Raw genomic sequence first — 19835 nt, 5'->3', positions numbered from 1 at the left:
AGAGGATTAGCACCCTACTGCCAGGGCCAGGCTAGTCTCTAGAGATATAGGTGGCCCAGGACCTGTGCAGCATCCTGAGGGAGCCACACAGGCTAATTTTGCTGTGGGTATTTTGATAAAAGTTGATGACTTTGCAACCCAATTTCCTCCCATGTTTCCTGCCCACTCCCCCTCATATTTACCATACTTCCCCCACACATACTTCTTGCATTTTGCCCATACTGTTTCCTTGCCCTTTCTTCTCCTCAGATATCCTGACATTTTTCCCCTCATGCTTCTCACTTTTCCCCTCACGATTCCTGTCCTAATTCCAGTCATGTTTCCCACTCTGCCTGTCACGTCTCCTGCCCTTTCTCCTCTCATGCTTTCCTCCAACCACATCACCCTCACATTTCCTGCTTCTTTAAATAGCTGGTAAACGGGGGTACAAACTGTCTTGTTTCTTCCCGTGCACAGAGCAAAGCTGCAATACTGCATTAATGGACTTATCTTCTATTAACAGTCATCTAAACATATACCTCACAGTGGAGACTCCCGCCTGCCCTGCGCTGCTCCGACCCAGAGAGACACCGTGCCTCGGACAGGCCAGCCCCAGGACGGCCAGGAGAGGTGTCGGGAACGGCAGGCACGGCCGGCCAGGGCTTTGGCCGGAAAGTCCGCGGGGAGCGGCGGGAGGCACCACCTCCTCGGAGCAACGGCCTCTGCCGCCATCTTCTGCCTGGCGCCAGCCGTTGCGGCGCGGACCCGCTCAGTCCCGACCGCTGCTCCTGGGTGCGCGCTTTCTGGGAGAAGCAGACGCTCTTTTCTGTCTCCGTAGGGATCTGGCTGCTAGCGGGGACCACCCCCGCTAGCAGCCAGCCGGCAGCAGAGACGTCCCCACTCTCGCAGCCCCCACTCCTTGTCTCCCTCCCTCAAGGGATAGCCGTGCCTTCCACGCCCATTCCGGTTTGGCGGCGCGCGGAGATTGGCTTTGCGATCCCGGCGACCGGAAGCGGGACATTTGAACGGTAACGGACTCTCTCGGCTGCTCCGCTGTGGCGTCTCTGCCTCGGGAAGGAGTAACACTCGGGACGGCTCCTGCCGGCAGCGCCCCAAGAAACGGGGTGGGACTCGAGGGTCTTCTGGCCACTGCGATTCGGGATCGCGGCGTTCCCGCGCCTTTCGCCGGGGGGCCGTGACAGGTCTGTAGGAACAGCAGCCGCTCCGCCTTCCCCGGGGGCTGCTGCTGAGTCGGTTCTTGTGCCTGAAAGCATGCATGAGCGCAATCTTCGGTCTCCCCTTGCAGGTGCTGAGAAGAGCTGCCGGCGTCCTACGAGTTGAAGAATGGCCGGAGATGACTATGAGGAAATTCTCAAGTACTATGAATTACACGGAACAGTCGGCACAGGTGGGCTCAGTCTGTGAATGTAAACAAGTGTATGTGATGTGTCCACTCACCTCGATGTTTATCTGAGAGATTAACTGTTATTTCAGAGGCCGTGGCTCATGTTTTCTCGGTGTATTTTGCGGGCCACAACTGTGGAAATGTAACTGGAAGGCAGCAATTGGTTCTTCCTCTAGCAATGATGCTACATGCTGTGCATATGGTATTTGCTTCAGGGCGACTGAGATCAGGGTGAGAAAGCTTGTCACCATGCATTTATACTGTCAACAGATTTATACATTTCTGTTTCAAATTCTAGGTGGGTTTGCAAAGGTAAAACTTGCACGACATCGTCTCACTGGTGAAAAAGTTGCAATAAAAATCATGGACAAGCTTGCTTTACAGGTAATCAAAAGCTACTTCAGAGGTGGTAATGTGCTGCTCTTATGGAGCTCTCAGGAGCACGGGTGCAACCTCTCAATGTCGGCTGGTGGTAGATGCTGTAAACTTGAAAGAATTTTAATGGCACCACAAATCCTGTGCCCTCGAGTGGAGAAGGCAATATTCTCTGCCTGTAAAACTGACACATATATTAAGTAACTAAATAAACTGCTGTGAGTCAAACAGAGAACTGATGAGAATAGTAGCAATGTATATCTGCCTCTTTGGGTTTTACTGACCAGTGTGTGAGGAGAGCAGGTGAGCTGTGACAGAGCTGGTGCTGGTTTGAGTTTGGGCAGTTCTGATGTGTGGGCTTACTTTGAGGTACAAGCTGTCAAACTACTTGGCAATTTCATACCTTGCTGTTGTGATCTTTTAGGATGACTTGCCTCGTGTTAAATTAGAAATCGATGCCATGAAGGACTTGAGTCACCAGCACATTTGCCGGTTGTATCATGTGATTGAGACACCCAAGAAAATATTCATGGTTTTAGAGGTAAGGAATGGTGTTTTTGCTAAGGCAGAAATCTCAGGGTTTAGCCATAGCAGTAGATGGCAGAGTCCAAATAAAACAATTCTTAGAAAATCATCTGAATGATGAGTGTCTCCGAGGTGCTGTAGTTTTAAAATTAAGCTGATCATGTGTTCTGTCTCTTTGTATGAGCCACTTTTCACTATTTGCATTAAACAAACTGACTAAGTCCCACCTCACACTCCAAAAAACAGCACCAGCAGGATATGTGGGACCTGAGAAGTGCCACCGAGTTGTCACGTCTTGGGCAGCTTCTGTCACCTGTGCTGGTAGTGTGATACGGCTGTGGCAAGCATCAGGCAAGAGTTGGGCCCTTGGTCTTGTTGGATCTGTTGCACTGGCCTGGGGCATGCCTGGGTGCTGCTGGGATTAAGCAGAGGGAAGGAAAGAAAACAGTGCCTTCCTGCTCTCCAGTGCCTTTGTTCATGTTTACATTTCATGACTGTATCCCAAATGTACTCTTTTTTTTCCTGCTTTCATGCAGTACTGTCCTGGAGGAGAGCTGTTTGATTACATAATTTCGAAGGACCACCTTTCCGAGGAGGAAGCTCGTGTATTTTTTCGGCAGATCGTTTCAGCAATTGCATATGTGCACAGTCAGGGATATGCCCACAGAGATCTCAAACCAGTAAGTCTGAACAGTAGTTGAATTTGCAAAAATAATAATGAACACCCACTTTTATTTCTCTGAATGGAGCTGGTATGAGTTGTCTTCTCTGTTCTCCTGTGCTTAGAGCTCTTTAGTTAACATTTGCTGAAAGAGCATTATTTCTACTTATTGCTTTGTTCCTCAACTGAGCTTGATGTAGCTGTATCTGGGGAAGGAGCTTTCTCTGGAAGAGAAGCAGAATAGTGCACTCTAGTTGAGAGTGCAGCAGAGACAGATTTGATTTTGACTGCTGGTTAGGCATTTTTGCTATCCCTTTTATTCCAGCCCATACCCAGGGAGAGTTATGGTTTGTGTCTATTGTGCAAACTGTTCTGTTCTGACATTCAAAGGAAAATGTGACTCCCCCAGTGTAAAAAAGTAAGGATGGAGGAGGGATGTGCCACAAAACTGATCCTGTGGCTTTGCTATCACCACAAGAATTAAGCATGGGCTTAGGGAATGGAAGCCTTGAGACTATGTCTCCTAGAAGGGGTTAGAAGTTTGCATGTTCAGAGACACTGATAACTGAGAAAAACAAATTCTTTGGGTGCAACTCTTTTACTACACAGCTCATTAAATCCTTGTCTCCAAAGAGCTTCTCTCCAAGCAAAGCCTTCTGTGTCCCTCTTGGTAAGATTAGAATTGTAGCTGGAGACCTGATGGATTCATAGGATTGTGAGATAACTTGGTTAGGAATTGACTTCTAGTGGCTTCTGCTTTTATCTCCTGTTTAAAACAGTGTCAGACCAAACTTCTTCATCCAGGCACATCTTGGACCTTTCCCTAGGATGAGGCACCGTAATGTTGCTGGGAAACCTCTTAGGCTCTTCACTTACTTTTTTATGAGAGAAGCATTTTCTGAGTACCAGTCTGAATGTCTCCTGAAGCTTGTTGGCTGTCATCCCACCTTGTGCTTCTCTGGAGGGGCTGGTGCTGTCTCTATGCCCCCTTTGTAGGAACGAAAAGGCTGCCGTGAGGTCTCCACTGAAGCTTTGTCACCTACAGGCTGAAAAACTATCTCTCTCTCAGCCTCCTCATGGAAAAAGTGCTCCAGCACCTTGGACAAGCTGGTTTCCATCCACAGACTTTACCTCAGTTTGCTGTCTTTCCTGTGCTAGAGGGTGGGCAGAAACTGAATATGCTGTTCTCAGTGTGATGAACAGAGGGCAAGTGGCTTCCCCCACTTTGCCAGCTCTGCTTCTTTTCACACCATCTGGGATATCACTGGCTGCATTTTCTGACAGGGCAGGCTGCTGCCTCACAGTTTTTGCTTTCTGTGTAGCAGTCCCCTAGGCCTCTCTGAGCAGGTAGGAGCTTGTATTCCCTATCTGGGATATAGGATATATTCATTAGTAACAGACCAAAATCTCCAGAGGAGAGCTTCAAGTAAATTATGGCTGGTAATGGCAAGAAGAAATAGGGTGAAAGAAAGTGTGGTTTCTTGGATACCTGGCATTATGTAAGAATTCATTACCACTTTCTCTTTTACTAGGAAAATTTGCTGATTGACGAGGAACATAACCTGAAGCTGATAGACTTCGGACTTTGCGCAAAACCAAAGGTAAGGGTGTCAGTTGCTATCACAGCAGAGCTTAATCAGCTACAATGCACACATAAAAGTTGGAGGCGTGACTTCAGGGTGCAGTGCAGAGCCTTGCCCTGAATTCGAACTGTTGGTATAGTTGTCCCGCTGCTAATTGCTTAGTAGAGCCATGCCAGTGTGAGAGTTTTTTTTGTGCAGAATATCAGTTTTCCTCCTCTTGCACTTCAACTTTCATCCCAATATAAGGAACAGATTGCCTTGTGTGTAGAGCATCTACTCGCACAAAGGTTTGCACTGTAAAGCTTATGTAGGTGTCCATTTGCCCCTGATAATTTTCAATGGCACTTGTCATTTTCATACAATTTGTTCATGTGTGGAGATTGTGGATCAAATCAGATAGATTCCCCTTACTCTTACAAAGCCTGTGGATCCACATGATGGTACTAAGTTAACAAGTTTAAAGTTCATTTCTGTGTTGCTGCTCTGTTTGTCATCTTCGCATATGAGATGGGTGCTGGGAAGAAGGAATTTCATGGAAAGAAGATCTTACTGATCCAAAGTCTGCAGATTGCTTTAGCAATCAAGTTAAAGCACCTTGCAAGAAATTGGGAGTATTAGACCACCATCTTGGTGGTACAATGTCTTCTCACTCTGATCGGCTTAAAGCAAAGCCCAGGCTAAGAAATAACATATTTTTAATATGGAAGCATTTTAGTGGTTCTTCATGAAGTTATTGCCTTAAATATTGATATAAATATCCAACCAGTCTCATGCCCAGTAGCTCTTGGATTACTGATTCCCAAGTTCCATCTATTTTTTTTCTGGTCACAAAGGGAAATATTCCTATCACAGGAGAAGCTGCAGAAAAGGCTGCTGGGAGAACATGTGAAGGAGCAGCTTGGAGTCTTGAACATTTATGGGAGTCTCCTGGTTTTGGACAGTTTTTGCCTGGTGAAGCTATATATTATACCAAAGCAAAATGTTAGGTATATTGACGGCATTGGAAAATGAAGCCTCTGAAGCCTCTAATATGTTGTTGCTAGAAGACACCATTTGTGCTACAGCCAATGCTTCTTTGTCATCAGTTTTGTCTTATTCTAGGGTGGCCTTGATTACCATCTGAACACCTGCTGTGGAAGCCTAGCTTATGCAGCACCAGAGCTGATCCAGGGCAAAGCATACATTGGCTCAGAGGTAAGTGATACAATTGTGGGTTAGGGTATTTTTTTTCCGTGCACACCATTTATTTAAAGCTGGTGGGATTCTGATATACTCCCTTGGTGTCTTTCTTCTCTGTCATGTTGCCTCAGTGGCGGTCAAAAGCTGTGTGACTGAGAGCAGTCACAGCCTGGAATAGTTCCTGACCACAGATTCTGCACCTGGCTTCTTCATCTCTGACTTATCCTTCACTGTCCTCAGGTGTTGCTCTACAAAAAGTAACTGCCTTCCACCACATTATTCCAAGCAGCAAATTGTTATGTTAATTTTCCAAGTCTTGTGGCAAATTTCAATGCAATCTTAGTTTCTTGTGTACTGTGCCTTTGAAGTCTTCTATGAAAACTTTTTACTGTGCTCTTTTTACTGTGCAGTGTAGTAAAATTAAAGAGAACAAAAACTGTAGCATTTATTCATCTTTGATTCCATGTCCAGAACATTGGGATCTGCTACATGCTTTGTCAATCCATTAAAAATGCTGCAATTTCAATCTCCTCAAACTTCCTAACTGTCTGTGCTGTTGGATGGAGTCAGTCTTTTTTCCATTACCTCCTTTGCACCACTGTCCCTGACCTCTAAGTCTTGCTTTCTTTTAGTTTTTCACAAAGTCAGTGCTTCTCACACCTCCTTTATCTTTATGACTGAATTGGGAGTTGCAGTATGAGGCACATAGACCTTGTCATGTCTATACAGAAAAGAAATGGTGGAGCTTTAAATCTGAGTGTTACTGTACTGACTGCTGTCATAATCATGAACACTTTTGAGTACAAAATCCCTTCAGATGAATTTGATTTCCTTTTTGTCAGTGAATCCCTTGTAGGTTGAAGGTAATGCAGCAATGTGGTAACCTAAGGAAAAGGGTAATGGTTTTACTAGTGCTCTAGTTTCAATGAATTGAAAATTGTGTGCTTTCACTTGGACTGTAAGAGTTCTGTCCAGGGTTAAGGAACATGCTTTCCACAAGTTTCATGTGAGCTTTGCCAAAAGAAGGCAATATGCTCAGTCTCTAAGCCATTTTAAACAGATGAGGTTTGTGAACTCTCACTTTTATGTTTTAGGCAGATATTTGGAGTATGGGAGTACTGCTGTATGCTCTGCTGTGTGGCTTTCTCCCCTTTGATGATGATAATGTCATGGCTGTCTACAGGAAGATCATGGTGGGTATTGATGATACTAGAATACATGAAGAACAGGAATCACAAAGCATTATGGGAAATTTTTACTTTCTGATTTGAGCAAAAAAGGCTTATCTGCTGAATTTTGTTATGCTTTGCTTCTCTTTTGATCAGCATTTTAAGGATTGGTTTCTGTTTTCCCTCAGCCTGTGCAGTACTCTAGCTTGGTCCTATGATACAGTAGAAAAGTGAGTTTCAGGAAAAGCATTTTCTTGCTAGTGGGCTGGACTTTTGTATCGGAGTGTTTATCTGTCTTCTCCCTAAAAATTACTAAAAATACTCTTCTTGAATGGTGGCCACTCTCATGTCTAAGAAAAGCAGGATTCTGCATCTGCTATTGTACTTTCCTTTTCCAAAAGGAGTTGAATAAATAGTAAACAGTATAATTAAGTTTTTGATTATTTCCCTGTAAACTCCTCTTGATGTGGCTAAACAACTATTGTTCCTCATCACACATGCACCTCTGCCAGCCACTTCTGAGCTGCCATAAAAATCTGTGTTGATGAAGCTTGGTCTGAGTAGGATGATGAACAGCCGTGTAGAGTAATGGCTTTCTATTCCTCTACCTCATTCTCCTCTCACCAAAAGTTCTATATGTCTTTAAAAAGACATCAAAAAAACCCTCGAGAGTATTCAAGGACCACTTTGGCAGAGAGCAACTGACACTGGTTTGCACAGGAAATGTTTTCAGAGTGCATAACAGTCTGATCTCTATGAAGCACCTGATTATTTCAACAGAGTGTATTTTAATCTGAAATTGGAGTACACTTGAATACCTTGAGAGAAGAAAGTACTTTGACTAGGAAGCTTAGTTTGAGTTATTGAAGAGAACTTTAAAAAATAAAGAAAAAGGAAAAAACAAGCCAAGACTACCTAATCCAAAGAGATTGTGTAAAGGTGCTAATGTTCAGCTGAGATGCCAGTAAAATTACACGACTTCCCAACTCATATAGTTGTAGAATATCTTGATTTGGAAGACAGCAACTCCCTGTTCTTTGCGGGACTACCTAAACTAAACCATGTGATTAGGAGATCAGGAGTCTTGTCCAAATAATGCTAGCAAGCACTTAGTTTCTCAGTGAAGTTCCTATGAAGTGTAAACAACGTGGTTGTTGAGCTGCTTTTCCCTCTCTATTTGTGGTGTGAACTGTGTTGTCTACCCAGAAGGTCAGAGCACATTGAGAACATGTCTACTTGTAAGCATGCTGTCATAGGATGACGAAACCCTTTTTGATGCTCATTACACCAAGATGCAGAACCTGGTAAATGATACAGCTGCTTAAGGCACCCACTGAGCTGAGAACTCAGATGTGAAATAGAGATCTTAATTAAGAGTATCAAAAATGATTCTGTGTAGTTACCATTATCCAGCTTGGACAGGAACTATGAACTGAGTTGTTTTGAGCAGCTCAGTGTCTGCCAGTGGAATGTGTTGAAGTGAGCTGAAACTACAAATGAAGTTTTAAAGCTTAGTCTGGGAGCAGTCAAAAACTAGTCACGTCGCAGGTGTTAAGATGCATACTTGCTATTTCCACTCTGAATTTGTTTTAATTTTATGTGGTTGTAAATTGAAAATTGTTTCAAATGAGGACAACCAATATTATGGAATTAGTTTCACACATTTTAAATCCTGAAATTTATTGTAATTTCATCTCGAACCTGTTGCTCCAAGTCAGATCTGCTGCTTGAATTTAATTAAAATTATATGCCTTACATGCAGTGTTAATTCCCGGGACTGTTCTCTTCATTTGTGAATCAGTGGCTTGACTTTTTGACTGAAAAATTAAGCTGTGGTATAACTACTGTAAAAAAATAATTACTTCTGGTATGACCTTGTGTGCCTGGCAGATATGATAATCTATTTACCATTCAGTATTGCCCACAGTACGAGATGGGAATTGCTCTTTGTTATGTTATGTTCTGTGGCATTATACTAAAGCCAAAATGTAGATTACCTGTGTTACTTAGTTTCATAGTAAAGCTGTGTTGTAAAACAACCTATAGAACAATTCATTAATAACTTACTTGTAGTGTCTGTAAAGATGTAACTTAAAGTCTTTAATCTGTAATGTCAACACAATACATACTGTACTTAGAAATGTGGCTGCATATAATACCAACTGATTTGTTATTAAGGCATTTGTCTGTAGAAAGAAAACTTCCATTACGAAATGATAGTTATGTTACTTGACAATGTACTGATTTTTATTTTTTTATTTTTGTACTGATTTTTATTTTTCTCTCAGTTTTCATTCGGAAATGAATGATTCTTAGTGGTGACTTTGGTTTGGTTTCTAGCTACTGTTAGACCTCACATCTGGGAGTTGTTTCGTTTTTCCAATATTCTTCTAAACAAAAATTAAAGAAAAACAACCGTAAATAATAACTGTTATTTTTTTTGTATCTTGAAAAAAATCTCACTTGCTAGATCTGTAACCTTTCTCCTGTCTGCTATATGAGATTGAAAGTTTAGCATTAGATGTAACCTATTCAAAAAAGAATATCCTAATACTGAGGATAGTATAATTTCACTGTCTGAAAAGTAGTGATTTCAGGGAATCTTCACATTGCAAAGTGCTAATATAATCCAGTATGTTTGTACTTCTAGAACTTCAGTACTAGGCTGATAGGATGAACCAAGGCAATGGCAAAAGGAGCAGGTTAGCTGCAAAAGTGGGCAGAAATGGGCACAAGCAGAGTGGACAAAAACTGCAGCTGGTGATTCAAACATGGCATTTTCCGTACTAATGCTGCTGGGTTCTAGTACTGCCATGACATTTATGCAAGTAATTCTTTAAACTAAATTCACATCTTCCTGCTGTTCTTTTTTTACAAAGTACAGATATCACTATTGTCCAAATAATTTAGTAGCTCCTTTTGAGGCTCAGTGTTAGTTCTAAGTCCTCTTCTTTTTTTGCAGAGAGGAAAATACAGTACTCCAAACTGGCTCTCTCCTAGCAGTACACTGCTCCTTGACCAAATGCTGCAGGTAAAGATTATTTTTTCTGTTCAATAAGTGTATAAAGTACTGTTTAATTGGTTCAAAGTATTACATCAATGAAATATTTTAAAAACATTATGTGTTTAAATAAGAAGTTAAATTCTTACAATTTTTTGAAGAAAATGTTACCATTGCCTTCAGCAAAAAAATCTTTGGGACAAATGTTTGATTTCAAAAATAATTAACAAAGTTTACATGATTTAACAAAGTCTTCAAACAGCATGCATTTGGTTCTTCATCATGTGCTATAAAAGCAAGAGTTGTTTTGTAGCCCAAACATATGTTTGGGCTACACCTGAGGAATATAGCCAACGCTGCATATCCCTGAGAGATCTGTTGTAGCTGTAGGTTCCATAACTGCTCTTCACAGCTAAGATCTTCCTTTTGTGAAGCTCTGAAAAAGTATTGGTTTCTGGTTTTGTCCCTAACCACCCTAACATTCTGTGTGGAAGATCGTTTCTTCACTTTTTCTCCACAATTGAAATATCACTTTGATTTTTATGACATACCAGGTCAACCCAAAGAAGCGGATTACAGTCCAACATCTATTAAGTCACCCTTGGCTTATGCAAGGCTTTTCTGATACTGTTCAGTGGCAAAGTAAATACCCAGTAAGTACTTTAGTCAGATAGATACTAAAGCATTTAATGTAATATTTGCTGGCTTACTAACATCCTCGTGCATGGTGCATGGTTTGAAATTGTTTGTTACAAGATGAACTTTGAGATGATTGTGGTTCTTTTTAGATTCTTTTAGCTGTCAAAATATTATTACTTCATCTTGATTTGTCTTGAGAAAAAATTTCAAATGTGTTTTCCTTATATTCTGCAGCTGAATATGCAGAATAACTGAATTCTCATCAAAAAATGAAGTACCTCCACATATGAATGACCAACTCCTTCCCTAGGCTGATTCATCAGTACTTTCTTTAATGTGTAAAACACAAATATGTTGAAGGTCATGCTGGATGTGGTTATGGTTTATCTTGTATGTAGTCCTGAATGAAAATTGGAATTTTCAAAAATTCCAATGAAATTAAATGAAATTAAAAATTTTCCAATTTTTAATTGGAAAAGTAAAACTTCATTGAAAGAATATTCATCCTGTCTCTCTGTCACTTGTCTTACTTATGTGATAGATGAAGACAGTATGGAGAGGGAAAAAGCCAAAATAATCTGGCTGTCAGCAGAAGGTGCTGCGAAGTTCCTGCATGTTGGCAGCCAATGTTTCCCATTGCCACTAGATGCCACTGTTACCCTAGATAAAGACAGTTTGACTGTGCTCACACCGTCAGTGCAACCTGGCTGTGATAGAGATGGTCGTAGCTTGTAGCTTTGGATAATTATAGGCAGATGAAAGCATACCTTCCATTCTAGTAAAAATCTTACCGGCTTTTGGATGGCTTATTTGAATTTATAAACTATCACCTGTGAGGATTAAGGCTGTGATGTTGTTGAAGTTGTATGACTTTTTTGGTCTGTTTCCTACAATGTTTAGCTGTGATGCTAAACATTTGGAATACAAGGTGTAAAATCATCTATTGACTATTGACTCAGCCCACTGGGTTTCACAATAGTGTCACTGTCAGGTATGGATTATGGGGTAAATTGAAAACCTCACATTTCAATATCCATTGTGTTGTTGCAGCTGGGAGATCTTGATGAGGACTGTGTAACAGAGCTTTCTGTCTTTCATGAGCAGAGCAGGGAGACTATATTGCAATTAATAAAAGAGGTAAGAAGTTTATGTCAGTCATTTACAGTAATTAAGTGCAGTAATAGAGTAAATAAATGTACTCTGCTATCAGACCAATACTTACATATTCCAAAGTATGACATTTTACATATATTTCAGATTTAAGGAGGCTCTGCAGAACTTTAGAATCTGGCTGTAGCTTGTAACTACAAGCTACTGGTTCGGAAGTTCAATTTTATTTGTTTCTTGTACTCCTTTAATTGTGATCTTCATGTTTCCTAAATCTTACCACTAGGGTAAAATCCTTCTGAATCTCTGAAAGTCAGAAGAGACTTGTAGAAATTTATAGTTTAACAACAGATACCATTTGCTGGGTTAACTCTTTGCTTTGAAATTGTTCAGTAAAGAGTAGGAAAAAAAAATCAACAACATCCAGGCAGTCTACAAAATACAGGGGCTTTTTGAGTTGCTAGTCACAGATTTTTAAAAATAGTGAGTATGTTTAGTCATTTTTGATCACAAATGACAAATGTTTAACTGAATACTTCTGGAAAAATTGTGCAAATGTTAGCAGTAACATTGCAGGCTGTTAAAAAGACTTAAAGCATAATGTAAACTCCAGCTTTTACCTGAATCTGAAAATTCTGTATTAAAACTGAATTTTCTGCTTCTTTGTACTTCTTAGCAGTGACAATAGTTTTGGCTTTTTGAAAACACTTGGATTTTCCACATAACTGTAGCAGAAACAGACTTTTAAAATGTGTGTGATACTTATAACAGGCTTGTGGAGTTAATTCTCTTTGTTTCTTAGTTATAGCAAATAATCAGAATAACCTGTTTACAGAGGGGAAATAAGTTCCAAATAAGTTTGTGATATTTGCATAGTCCTTTCCTGGAAGACTTCTAATCCCTTATAAGTTATTCAAACTAACTACACTATACTGCAAACCTGCCAAAAGTGGTGTCTGTGTTCCTCACACACACAGAGTTGCTGAAAATCATGCAAAAAGTTGGCAGTTAGGAAAGAAGGGTTACTTCCAAAAATTCATACTGTTGTTGAAGTATTGAATAAACTGAATTACTAGGTTTGCATTTCCTTCAGTAGATAGATCTTCATTCCAGCATTTCCATGCAACTGCATGAACTACAAACTAACTTGCAAAGAACAACCAACATAGTGCCTTTTTCTTGATTTCAGGCATGTAATGCAAGTCACTTAAAGTCTGAAATTACAGTTATGTGTAATTAAGGGTTGCATATCAGGTAGAAAAACTTGTAGATACATAGAAATACTCAGAAGGCTGAGTATTTGACTTGTACTTGCAATGTTTCCAATGAGATTAAAATACTTTTTCTTTCTTTTTCTTTCTCCATGACCCCACAGTGGAAATATGACCACATGTCAGCAACATACCTCTTACTTCTATCCAAGAAGACTCGTGGCAAGCGTGTTCGTTTAAGGTTTCCATGTCGAACAGAGCATGCCGGTACCGTGATGTCGACAGTCCTTGAGGTAAACTTGAGTTCAGCAGGACAGCATCTTGCTTAAAATCCAGGTCTGCATTGACAAAGCTCTGCCTGGGGAGACATTCTGGTGCTCTAAACATCAGGAAGAGAGCATAAGCCTGAGTACAGCTCAACTGGTTAGAGCATGGTGGTAAGAACACCACAGTGGTTTTGATCCTTGTACAGCTATTCTGGTTTGAAAGCAGAACCAGTGAGATACTCCAAGTCAGAAATACAATTTATTAGGAAAAGGGGAAAAAAATCAAACAAACCATAATGCATGCAATAATACAAAAGAAAAACCACTGACAGAGTCAGAATACAACCTGACACCCTGTTGGTCAGGGTGTTTGTTGGTAGCAGTCCAGTTGGATTGGTGCCTGCAGTCCTTCTAGAGTGCCAGATGTGGTTCTGTTGGAGCAGTGATCCTGAAGAAGGGTGTAGTCCTCTTCGGAAGATCCAGTGGAAAAGGCAGCCTTTCTTCTGGGAATCCAGTGGAAAGACTGCTTGTTGTGTCCCAAAACCCCAGATTATATCCAGAAGGGGATATAATGATGCTCCCTGCGCGGAGCATCTCACAAAGTGTTATCATCATTCTATTAGTCATGCGGTGGGTCCATTCAACAGAAAATGGCTCCTGGAGGGAGTTGTCTCTGACTCATGTGGAAAGGTGTTGTTGGGCCCATTAACAGGAGATAAGGAAAAAACAATGCCCCTCCTGGTTTCAACAGCTCTTGAGGATGGGAATAGAATACATCTGTATATTGTAACCTAGGACAACAGCCCATTCACTTGAGTTGGATCTTTGAGGGTCGCTTCCATTTCAAAATATTCTGTGAACTACACAGTCAGCCAAAGTCTTGGGCATTAAACAGTTCAGTCTCATTAACATGATTTAGCAAGCTAGGCTGCTTCTCTGGATTGGCTTTACTATAATAGTCATCTTTGAGGATTTGATGCATCAAGTATCACACAGAATCCCTCCTTGCTAATGAGCTCAAGTCCCCTCTTTTGTGGCCTGGATGATTCCAGATCTTGTTCTGTGATGACTAACTGCACTCTGTTTGTCTTTGTTTTTTTCTGCCTTGAGGGTTGCATTTGGTAAGGAAAATCTTTTGCTACCTCATGGTATGTCACCTGGGCAGTGTTCTCTGAGATGACATAGGCACTGTGGGAGCTGGTGATCAAATCAGAGGGAGTCATCCCTTTCTCATCTGTTTCACTTGAGAACATAATCCTATACAGGAAGCTGTTTACTTTGAGTAAAGTAAATGTGTTGCTGCTGTTTTTCTGATTATTGGGATTCTGAAGTAGTTTTGTATCTTAGGGAAATTTCTATTCCTGTAGTTTGGTAGTGATAGGGCCTTTCAGAAGGTGGCTAGAGTTGCTAAATTCCTTGTAATGTTGTATATAATACACAAATATATGTGACATCAGCCATACTAGTCTATTCAACAAATTCCAAAGCATTCAGTGGAGTTGCAGACTTGTATAAGCTGTTTCCCCTTGAGATACAACATCTGTGAAATGGTCTGAGTATGCTTTCTGTGTTAGCAGCAAGCACTCAGAATAAACACTTTGTGTATCTGATTCAGTTGCGTGTAAATCATTTCAGTTCACCCATACAGCTTTTTTGCTATGAGAATTCTAGGACTACTAGAGCTGCATAATAGATCATGAATTGCAAGTTTTCCTGAATATACATAATGTGATTTCCATGGTCATGGTGGGTTAGCCTTCTACACTCTGATGATTAAGGTGGTGGTGTGCTAGGTTCAGTTGTGCTGAACTGTGAAGCTACTTCATCTCTAGTAATGTCCAAGGTAAATTGGCAAATGCTAATAATTAACATCTGCATTATGCCTTCCCAGATGATGGTGAAATTCATGTCTACACAATGCAGCAATCCATTAGTCCTCCTGCAGTGCTCAGAACACATTTAACTTGCCTACGCATAGCTCCCAGGTGAACGTCAACTGAATTTGCTAAAACACCCAGCTAGCAAAACTCTCTAGCTGGACCTGATCTAATGTGAAGACAACCAAGCAAACAGAACCTTTTACTTAGCCATTTCTGAATTTGGTGGCACAAGCTTGTATGTAATACTGCTTGACTTCAAGCAGTTTAATGTAAAAGAATATTGCAAAATAGTCACTGTGCCATGAATTACATCTAGAACACAGCAGCTGAGGTATCCTAATCATGCATTCATGTTTAACGGAATGTGCTTTCTACTCAGTATCAGCTTCTTGTAGTTAGCAAACCTCTGGTCAGGTCTTTTCAGTAAGGCATCATATACTCTCTAGAGTTTATCAGACAGCTCTCTATTCCAGTAGTAATGAGAGATCAGCTCATTGTGATATCCTTGATCATGGGGCCACAGAAACTTTCCTACCAGCAGAACATAGGTTACTAAAATGTCATCCATTCCAGCTTTTTTATAAGGGTGTCCATTTCAGCCAAAGACTGACAATTTAAAATGACTGTGTATAGTTTCACTGTAATGGTATGAAGCAAGTCCTTGGGAAGAGCTTCCTGTAAGTAACAAAACTATGTTAGAGAGTAAGGATGCTTTGATGTATACCTGCTTGTATGTGATGTGAACCATGAAGGTTAGCAACCTTGGCTGAAGTTACGAATCCCTTGATTTAATAACTGACAGCTTTTGGGGAGGGCAGAGCTAGCCATCAGATGAGGGGTTTCAAATGCTAGTTCCAATTAGTATTGTGGATTCAGTAGTCATATGTTTTGGATATATGTGTTTACCTTTATCCAGCCCCTTTTAAACATTACTCCATTCTTCTCTTGGACTCTTTCCAAATTATTACTAGGACTTCTGATAAAAAGAGGTTGTGATCCAAGCCTTGAACTCAAAGATGGCTATTTCTGTGAGTTGCTTCTCTTCATGACACCAGTCAAGAAAGATGATTTGGCAATGATGCTTTGAGAATAGTTTCACATCTGTTTTTGATACAAATGACAAATCTACAACAACATTAAAGTAATATTATAAAACCTAGGTTGCCATCATGGGAACTTTCATTATTAGGAACTGATTTAGACTTTAATGGTACTCTTTTCTGATGAAATCTTACTTTTAAGTGTACAGTGGAATCTCAACTGAATATTTCTTTTCAGTCTGAAAAAACTGTGATGTGTGAAAATATGCCAGAGTGCAGTGAAGTGCCGTGGGCATTTGTATTCATGGAATTTACGGACACAGCTTCACTGTTTAAAGAATCTCCATTAGAAAAAATTGGTATAAATACTCATGGATTGAAGCAGGTGTTTGATACAGTGTTCTTAATCCAAAATATCTTATTTTCATTCTAAATAAAAATTAGTGGATATGTAAATATTTGGTAGACCCTAGCCTAGTGGAGTTAAAAATGGAGTAAAGAAGTATTTTAAATATATAGGTGAACATACATTTTGCCTTCCTCTAGCTGTAGGTAATTTGACTAAAACTTGAACTTTGATCATCTAGAAAATGAGTAAATAAGGATTTTAAAACCAAATGGGAAAAATAATATGCAACAAACAAGGTCTCAGACCTATGCTAGAGTTGGACAAGTCTCTGAAGAAGTGCAGCCTCTTTATATTGGACAGGAAAATCAAATGAAGCAATGAAAATTTTACAATTAAACCAAATGGAAATTCCTAGCTGTGCTTAGGTGAGCTGGTGAGGAATAGCCTTAAATGTGCAAGCTAAAGAATTTAGAAGAGCTGGTAAAGAAGCGGCAAATTACTTGCAAACCTTATGAGCAAATTGTAGAGGGAATCAGAAGTATTGAAGAGTTTTTAAGCATTGCTTTATAGTCAAGCATTGTATGATATTTTTACCCTGCTTCAGGATTTCTGTGTCTGTAAAGTTCCTGAATGTGATCAGAATACAACAAAGGATGGCTTTTTTCTTTTTGTTACATCTCTTGTAGCACTCAAGACCTGATGCCCAACTGGAGGATACGGAATTCACACTGTCAACTCCAGTGAGCAGAAAAGTGGCATCAAAGAAGCATAAAAACAAAGAGAATGTTGAGACAGTGTCAGCTTTAAAAAATGAAACGCCCTTTGCGCTTCCTGCTCCCAAAACTCCTCTTGCAAAGAGTCAGATTGAGACACAGGTACAAGCCGTTCCCCTTCAGGCACCTGCTTTCAAAGGTATGTAGAACGTAACTAATGAAAGCTTAGAATATGTATGTTGCTTGGGAATCAGTGAAACTCAAATATAAGCACAATATTTCTTCATCCAATACATCTATGAAACACTTATGCAACACCCAGTTTGTTCTAGTACATCTGGTAGGGTGCTGCAAGAGTCTTAACCATCCATCAGGGCATGTTGCATTGCTGCTCACAATTATCAAGTGTGAGCCCCTTTTGATATACCCTAACAAGGAGCCAAGCACTCCATTGTTGTTAAAGTTTGCACCTGGTTCAACTTTTCCATGAAGGTTGAGATTGCAGTTTCCTCAACACTGTTTTTCCTTTGTGATTATCTTGAGTGAAAATAAAAGCATACTTTTAAAAATTAAAGCGTACTGCTTTCATTGCTGGTTCTAAGAGAAATCTAGCTTTTGGATTTCTTATGGTTGCATATCAGCATTTTCACAGGGGCAGTCCAGTATAGCAGTGAAAATGCTTCTGTGAACAAGATGCAGGTGTTGCAGCTATGCAATAGACCACAGAAATCTGTATAAATTTTGTCAGCTTTTCTGAGTTACCAGAGCTTTCTGTCATCAGTCTGTCTAGTCATCTACATATCCCATATGTTCATTACCATTTCATTCAATGATTACCACTATAGTTTTGGTGTTGATACTGTAAATGCTAGCTCTCACCTTCAAATGCCAAAGGAGACGCATTTCAGGTGCTAAGGAGCATTGGTTCAGGAACAGTAAGTCTTTGCAGGCTGATTTGAGGAATAAGGGATTTTGAACATACTGCTATTTAATGAGATCATTTATAAAGAACAGCAATACAAAAACTAGTTTATGAGTGTGCCTTAAGATTGTACATAACTTATAAGTGTGACATCTGTGTATGTCTAAAAATAAAAAAGATACTATCCAAAATGGGAAGTGTAGAAACACTTCTAGCTCATTTATTTATTGACGTTTCTGAGGATTAAAGAAAGTTAATTCTTTGCTGTGTTGAAAGATCTTTGATTCAGGAAATAGAGAAGTGGAAGTGGAAGAATGATATTCACTGGAAATTTTGAGGTTGTTTGTCTGGAGCCAGGTGCAATTCCATAGAGAGCTGAAACTTTGAACATTGAAGTTGGGTTTAATTGTGACAACTTCTTTGCTGACTGTTTCACTTGGTGTTTTCTCCTGCGCATTTAAAACCATGCTCTGCATACACTGACTTTTTACACTGTTGTGTGGCATGTACATTGTATATTGCAAATGATTATGTAAACTTACACCCTTCATATAAGGCAAACGGATCACTGAAGAACACAACTAGTCAATGCAGTGGATTGCTCCATATTTATTCATAGACCAGCAGCAGAGCAAGAAACCAATTCTAAGTCCTCAAATTTCTAATATTGAACTGCAATGGTTACTCCTAAGATTTGACTTGTAGAGTATTTTCCCTGGGGAAATCAGTCACAGTTTTAATTTATAGAGTAGAGGTAGTATTAAAAACATATTTTATAATTCCCAAAATATAGACCTGAGATGGAAAAGGGGATCTGGTGTTAGAACTACGTTGTTAATAATGAGAAATCGTCAGTGAAGAAAAGAAAATCATTTTACACAAAGACATATCTAGTTTGGCTTGGACATTTTCTTTCAGAGAGCCAGTTCACTGCAGTCACTCCAATTAGGAAACCTGCCAACCCAACAAATGCAGATGAATTGTCAGCAGCTGAGATTCTTCCTGAAGGAAGGTAAGTGTCCAGTTGTTTGTGTACATTCCTGATTAAGAGCAGGTCTACCTTAATCCATGTGCTGCCTGGGAAGCCCTGTTACAACAGCAAGCTGCTGTTCCTATTCTTTTGGTAAAAACCTTTCTAAAACCTCTTTTTACAGTCACTAGAAAATAATGAAGGTAGGAAAAAGTTTTAAAACTATGCAACTCAATACCATCTATTTTTCATAATGTACGTGCCTTCTTATTCCAGGTCTCCAAAGGACTGCAATTTCTAGATATATCTCTGGGTTTAAACTTCAACACACTTTCAAACAGAAACTCCTGTAATACATTGCACTTGATTTAATTTTCTTTGTTCTGTCATGTCTGCTGATATTTTAGTGACATCTTTGAAATAATAGTTTTTCAACACGGAGGGAAAAATAACAGATTAATTTGTTCACGTAACAGGTGTCAGTCAGTGGAATTAGATCTCAACCTTGCAGATGTGGATAGCAGCCAAAAGAAGAGAAAAGCCAAAATATTTGGAAGTCTTGAAAGAGGCCTAGATAAAGTGATCACAATGCTTACACCAAGTAAGAAGAAACGATGCACTAGAGACTGTCCAAGGAAACTTAAGGTATGGTTGCTGCAAAGGTCTTACATAAAGGAGGTATTATTACAGTATTAAGAAATTATATTAGTTATGTATTAATTGTTATCTTACAGTAATTATGATTGAAAACATCCAGTAGCTTCAGCAACGGTTTTGTGAAAGCTTCTGTGACCTGTCTTGCCTGAATTCTACAGTCAAGTGTTCTTACAGTATTGCTGATAACAAGACAGTTGCCCCAGT

General features: G+C 40.0%; 1 protein-coding gene across 3 annotated transcripts in view; it reads left to right on the top strand.

The window, feature by feature from the left end:
- Positions 1–1027: 1027 nt before the first annotated feature.
- MELK (maternal embryonic leucine zipper kinase) overlaps positions 1028–19835 on the top strand; it is a 43127-nt gene continuing 24319 nt past the window's right edge. For all 3 annotated transcript variants that reach the window (XM_064403942.1, XM_064403943.1, XM_064403944.1), the window contains exons 1-15: positions 1028–1181; positions 1286–1387; positions 1683–1768; positions 2184–2300; positions 2821–2964; positions 4478–4546; positions 5630–5722; positions 6802–6900; positions 9839–9907; positions 10432–10530; positions 11567–11653; positions 12999–13127; positions 17056–17281; positions 18923–19016; positions 19451–19619. In XM_064403942.1, the coding sequence (XP_064260012.1) occupies positions 1324–1387; positions 1683–1768; positions 2184–2300; positions 2821–2964; positions 4478–4546; positions 5630–5722; positions 6802–6900; positions 9839–9907; positions 10432–10530; positions 11567–11653; positions 12999–13127; positions 17056–17281; positions 18923–19016; positions 19451–19619 (1545 nt within the window). In that variant the 5' untranslated portion in view covers positions 1028–1181; positions 1286–1323. The remainder of the gene's footprint in view (positions 1182–1285; positions 1388–1682; positions 1769–2183; positions 2301–2820; positions 2965–4477; positions 4547–5629; positions 5723–6801; positions 6901–9838; positions 9908–10431; positions 10531–11566; positions 11654–12998; positions 13128–17055; positions 17282–18922; positions 19017–19450; positions 19620–19835) is intronic.

The sequence above is a fragment of the Passer domesticus genome, chromosome Z (genome assembly GCF_036417665.1).
Source record: "Passer domesticus isolate bPasDom1 chromosome Z, bPasDom1.hap1, whole genome shotgun sequence".
Taxonomy (NCBI): Eukaryota; Metazoa; Chordata; class Aves; order Passeriformes; family Passeridae; genus Passer; species Passer domesticus.
This window is presented reverse-complemented; position numbering and strand designations above follow the sequence as displayed.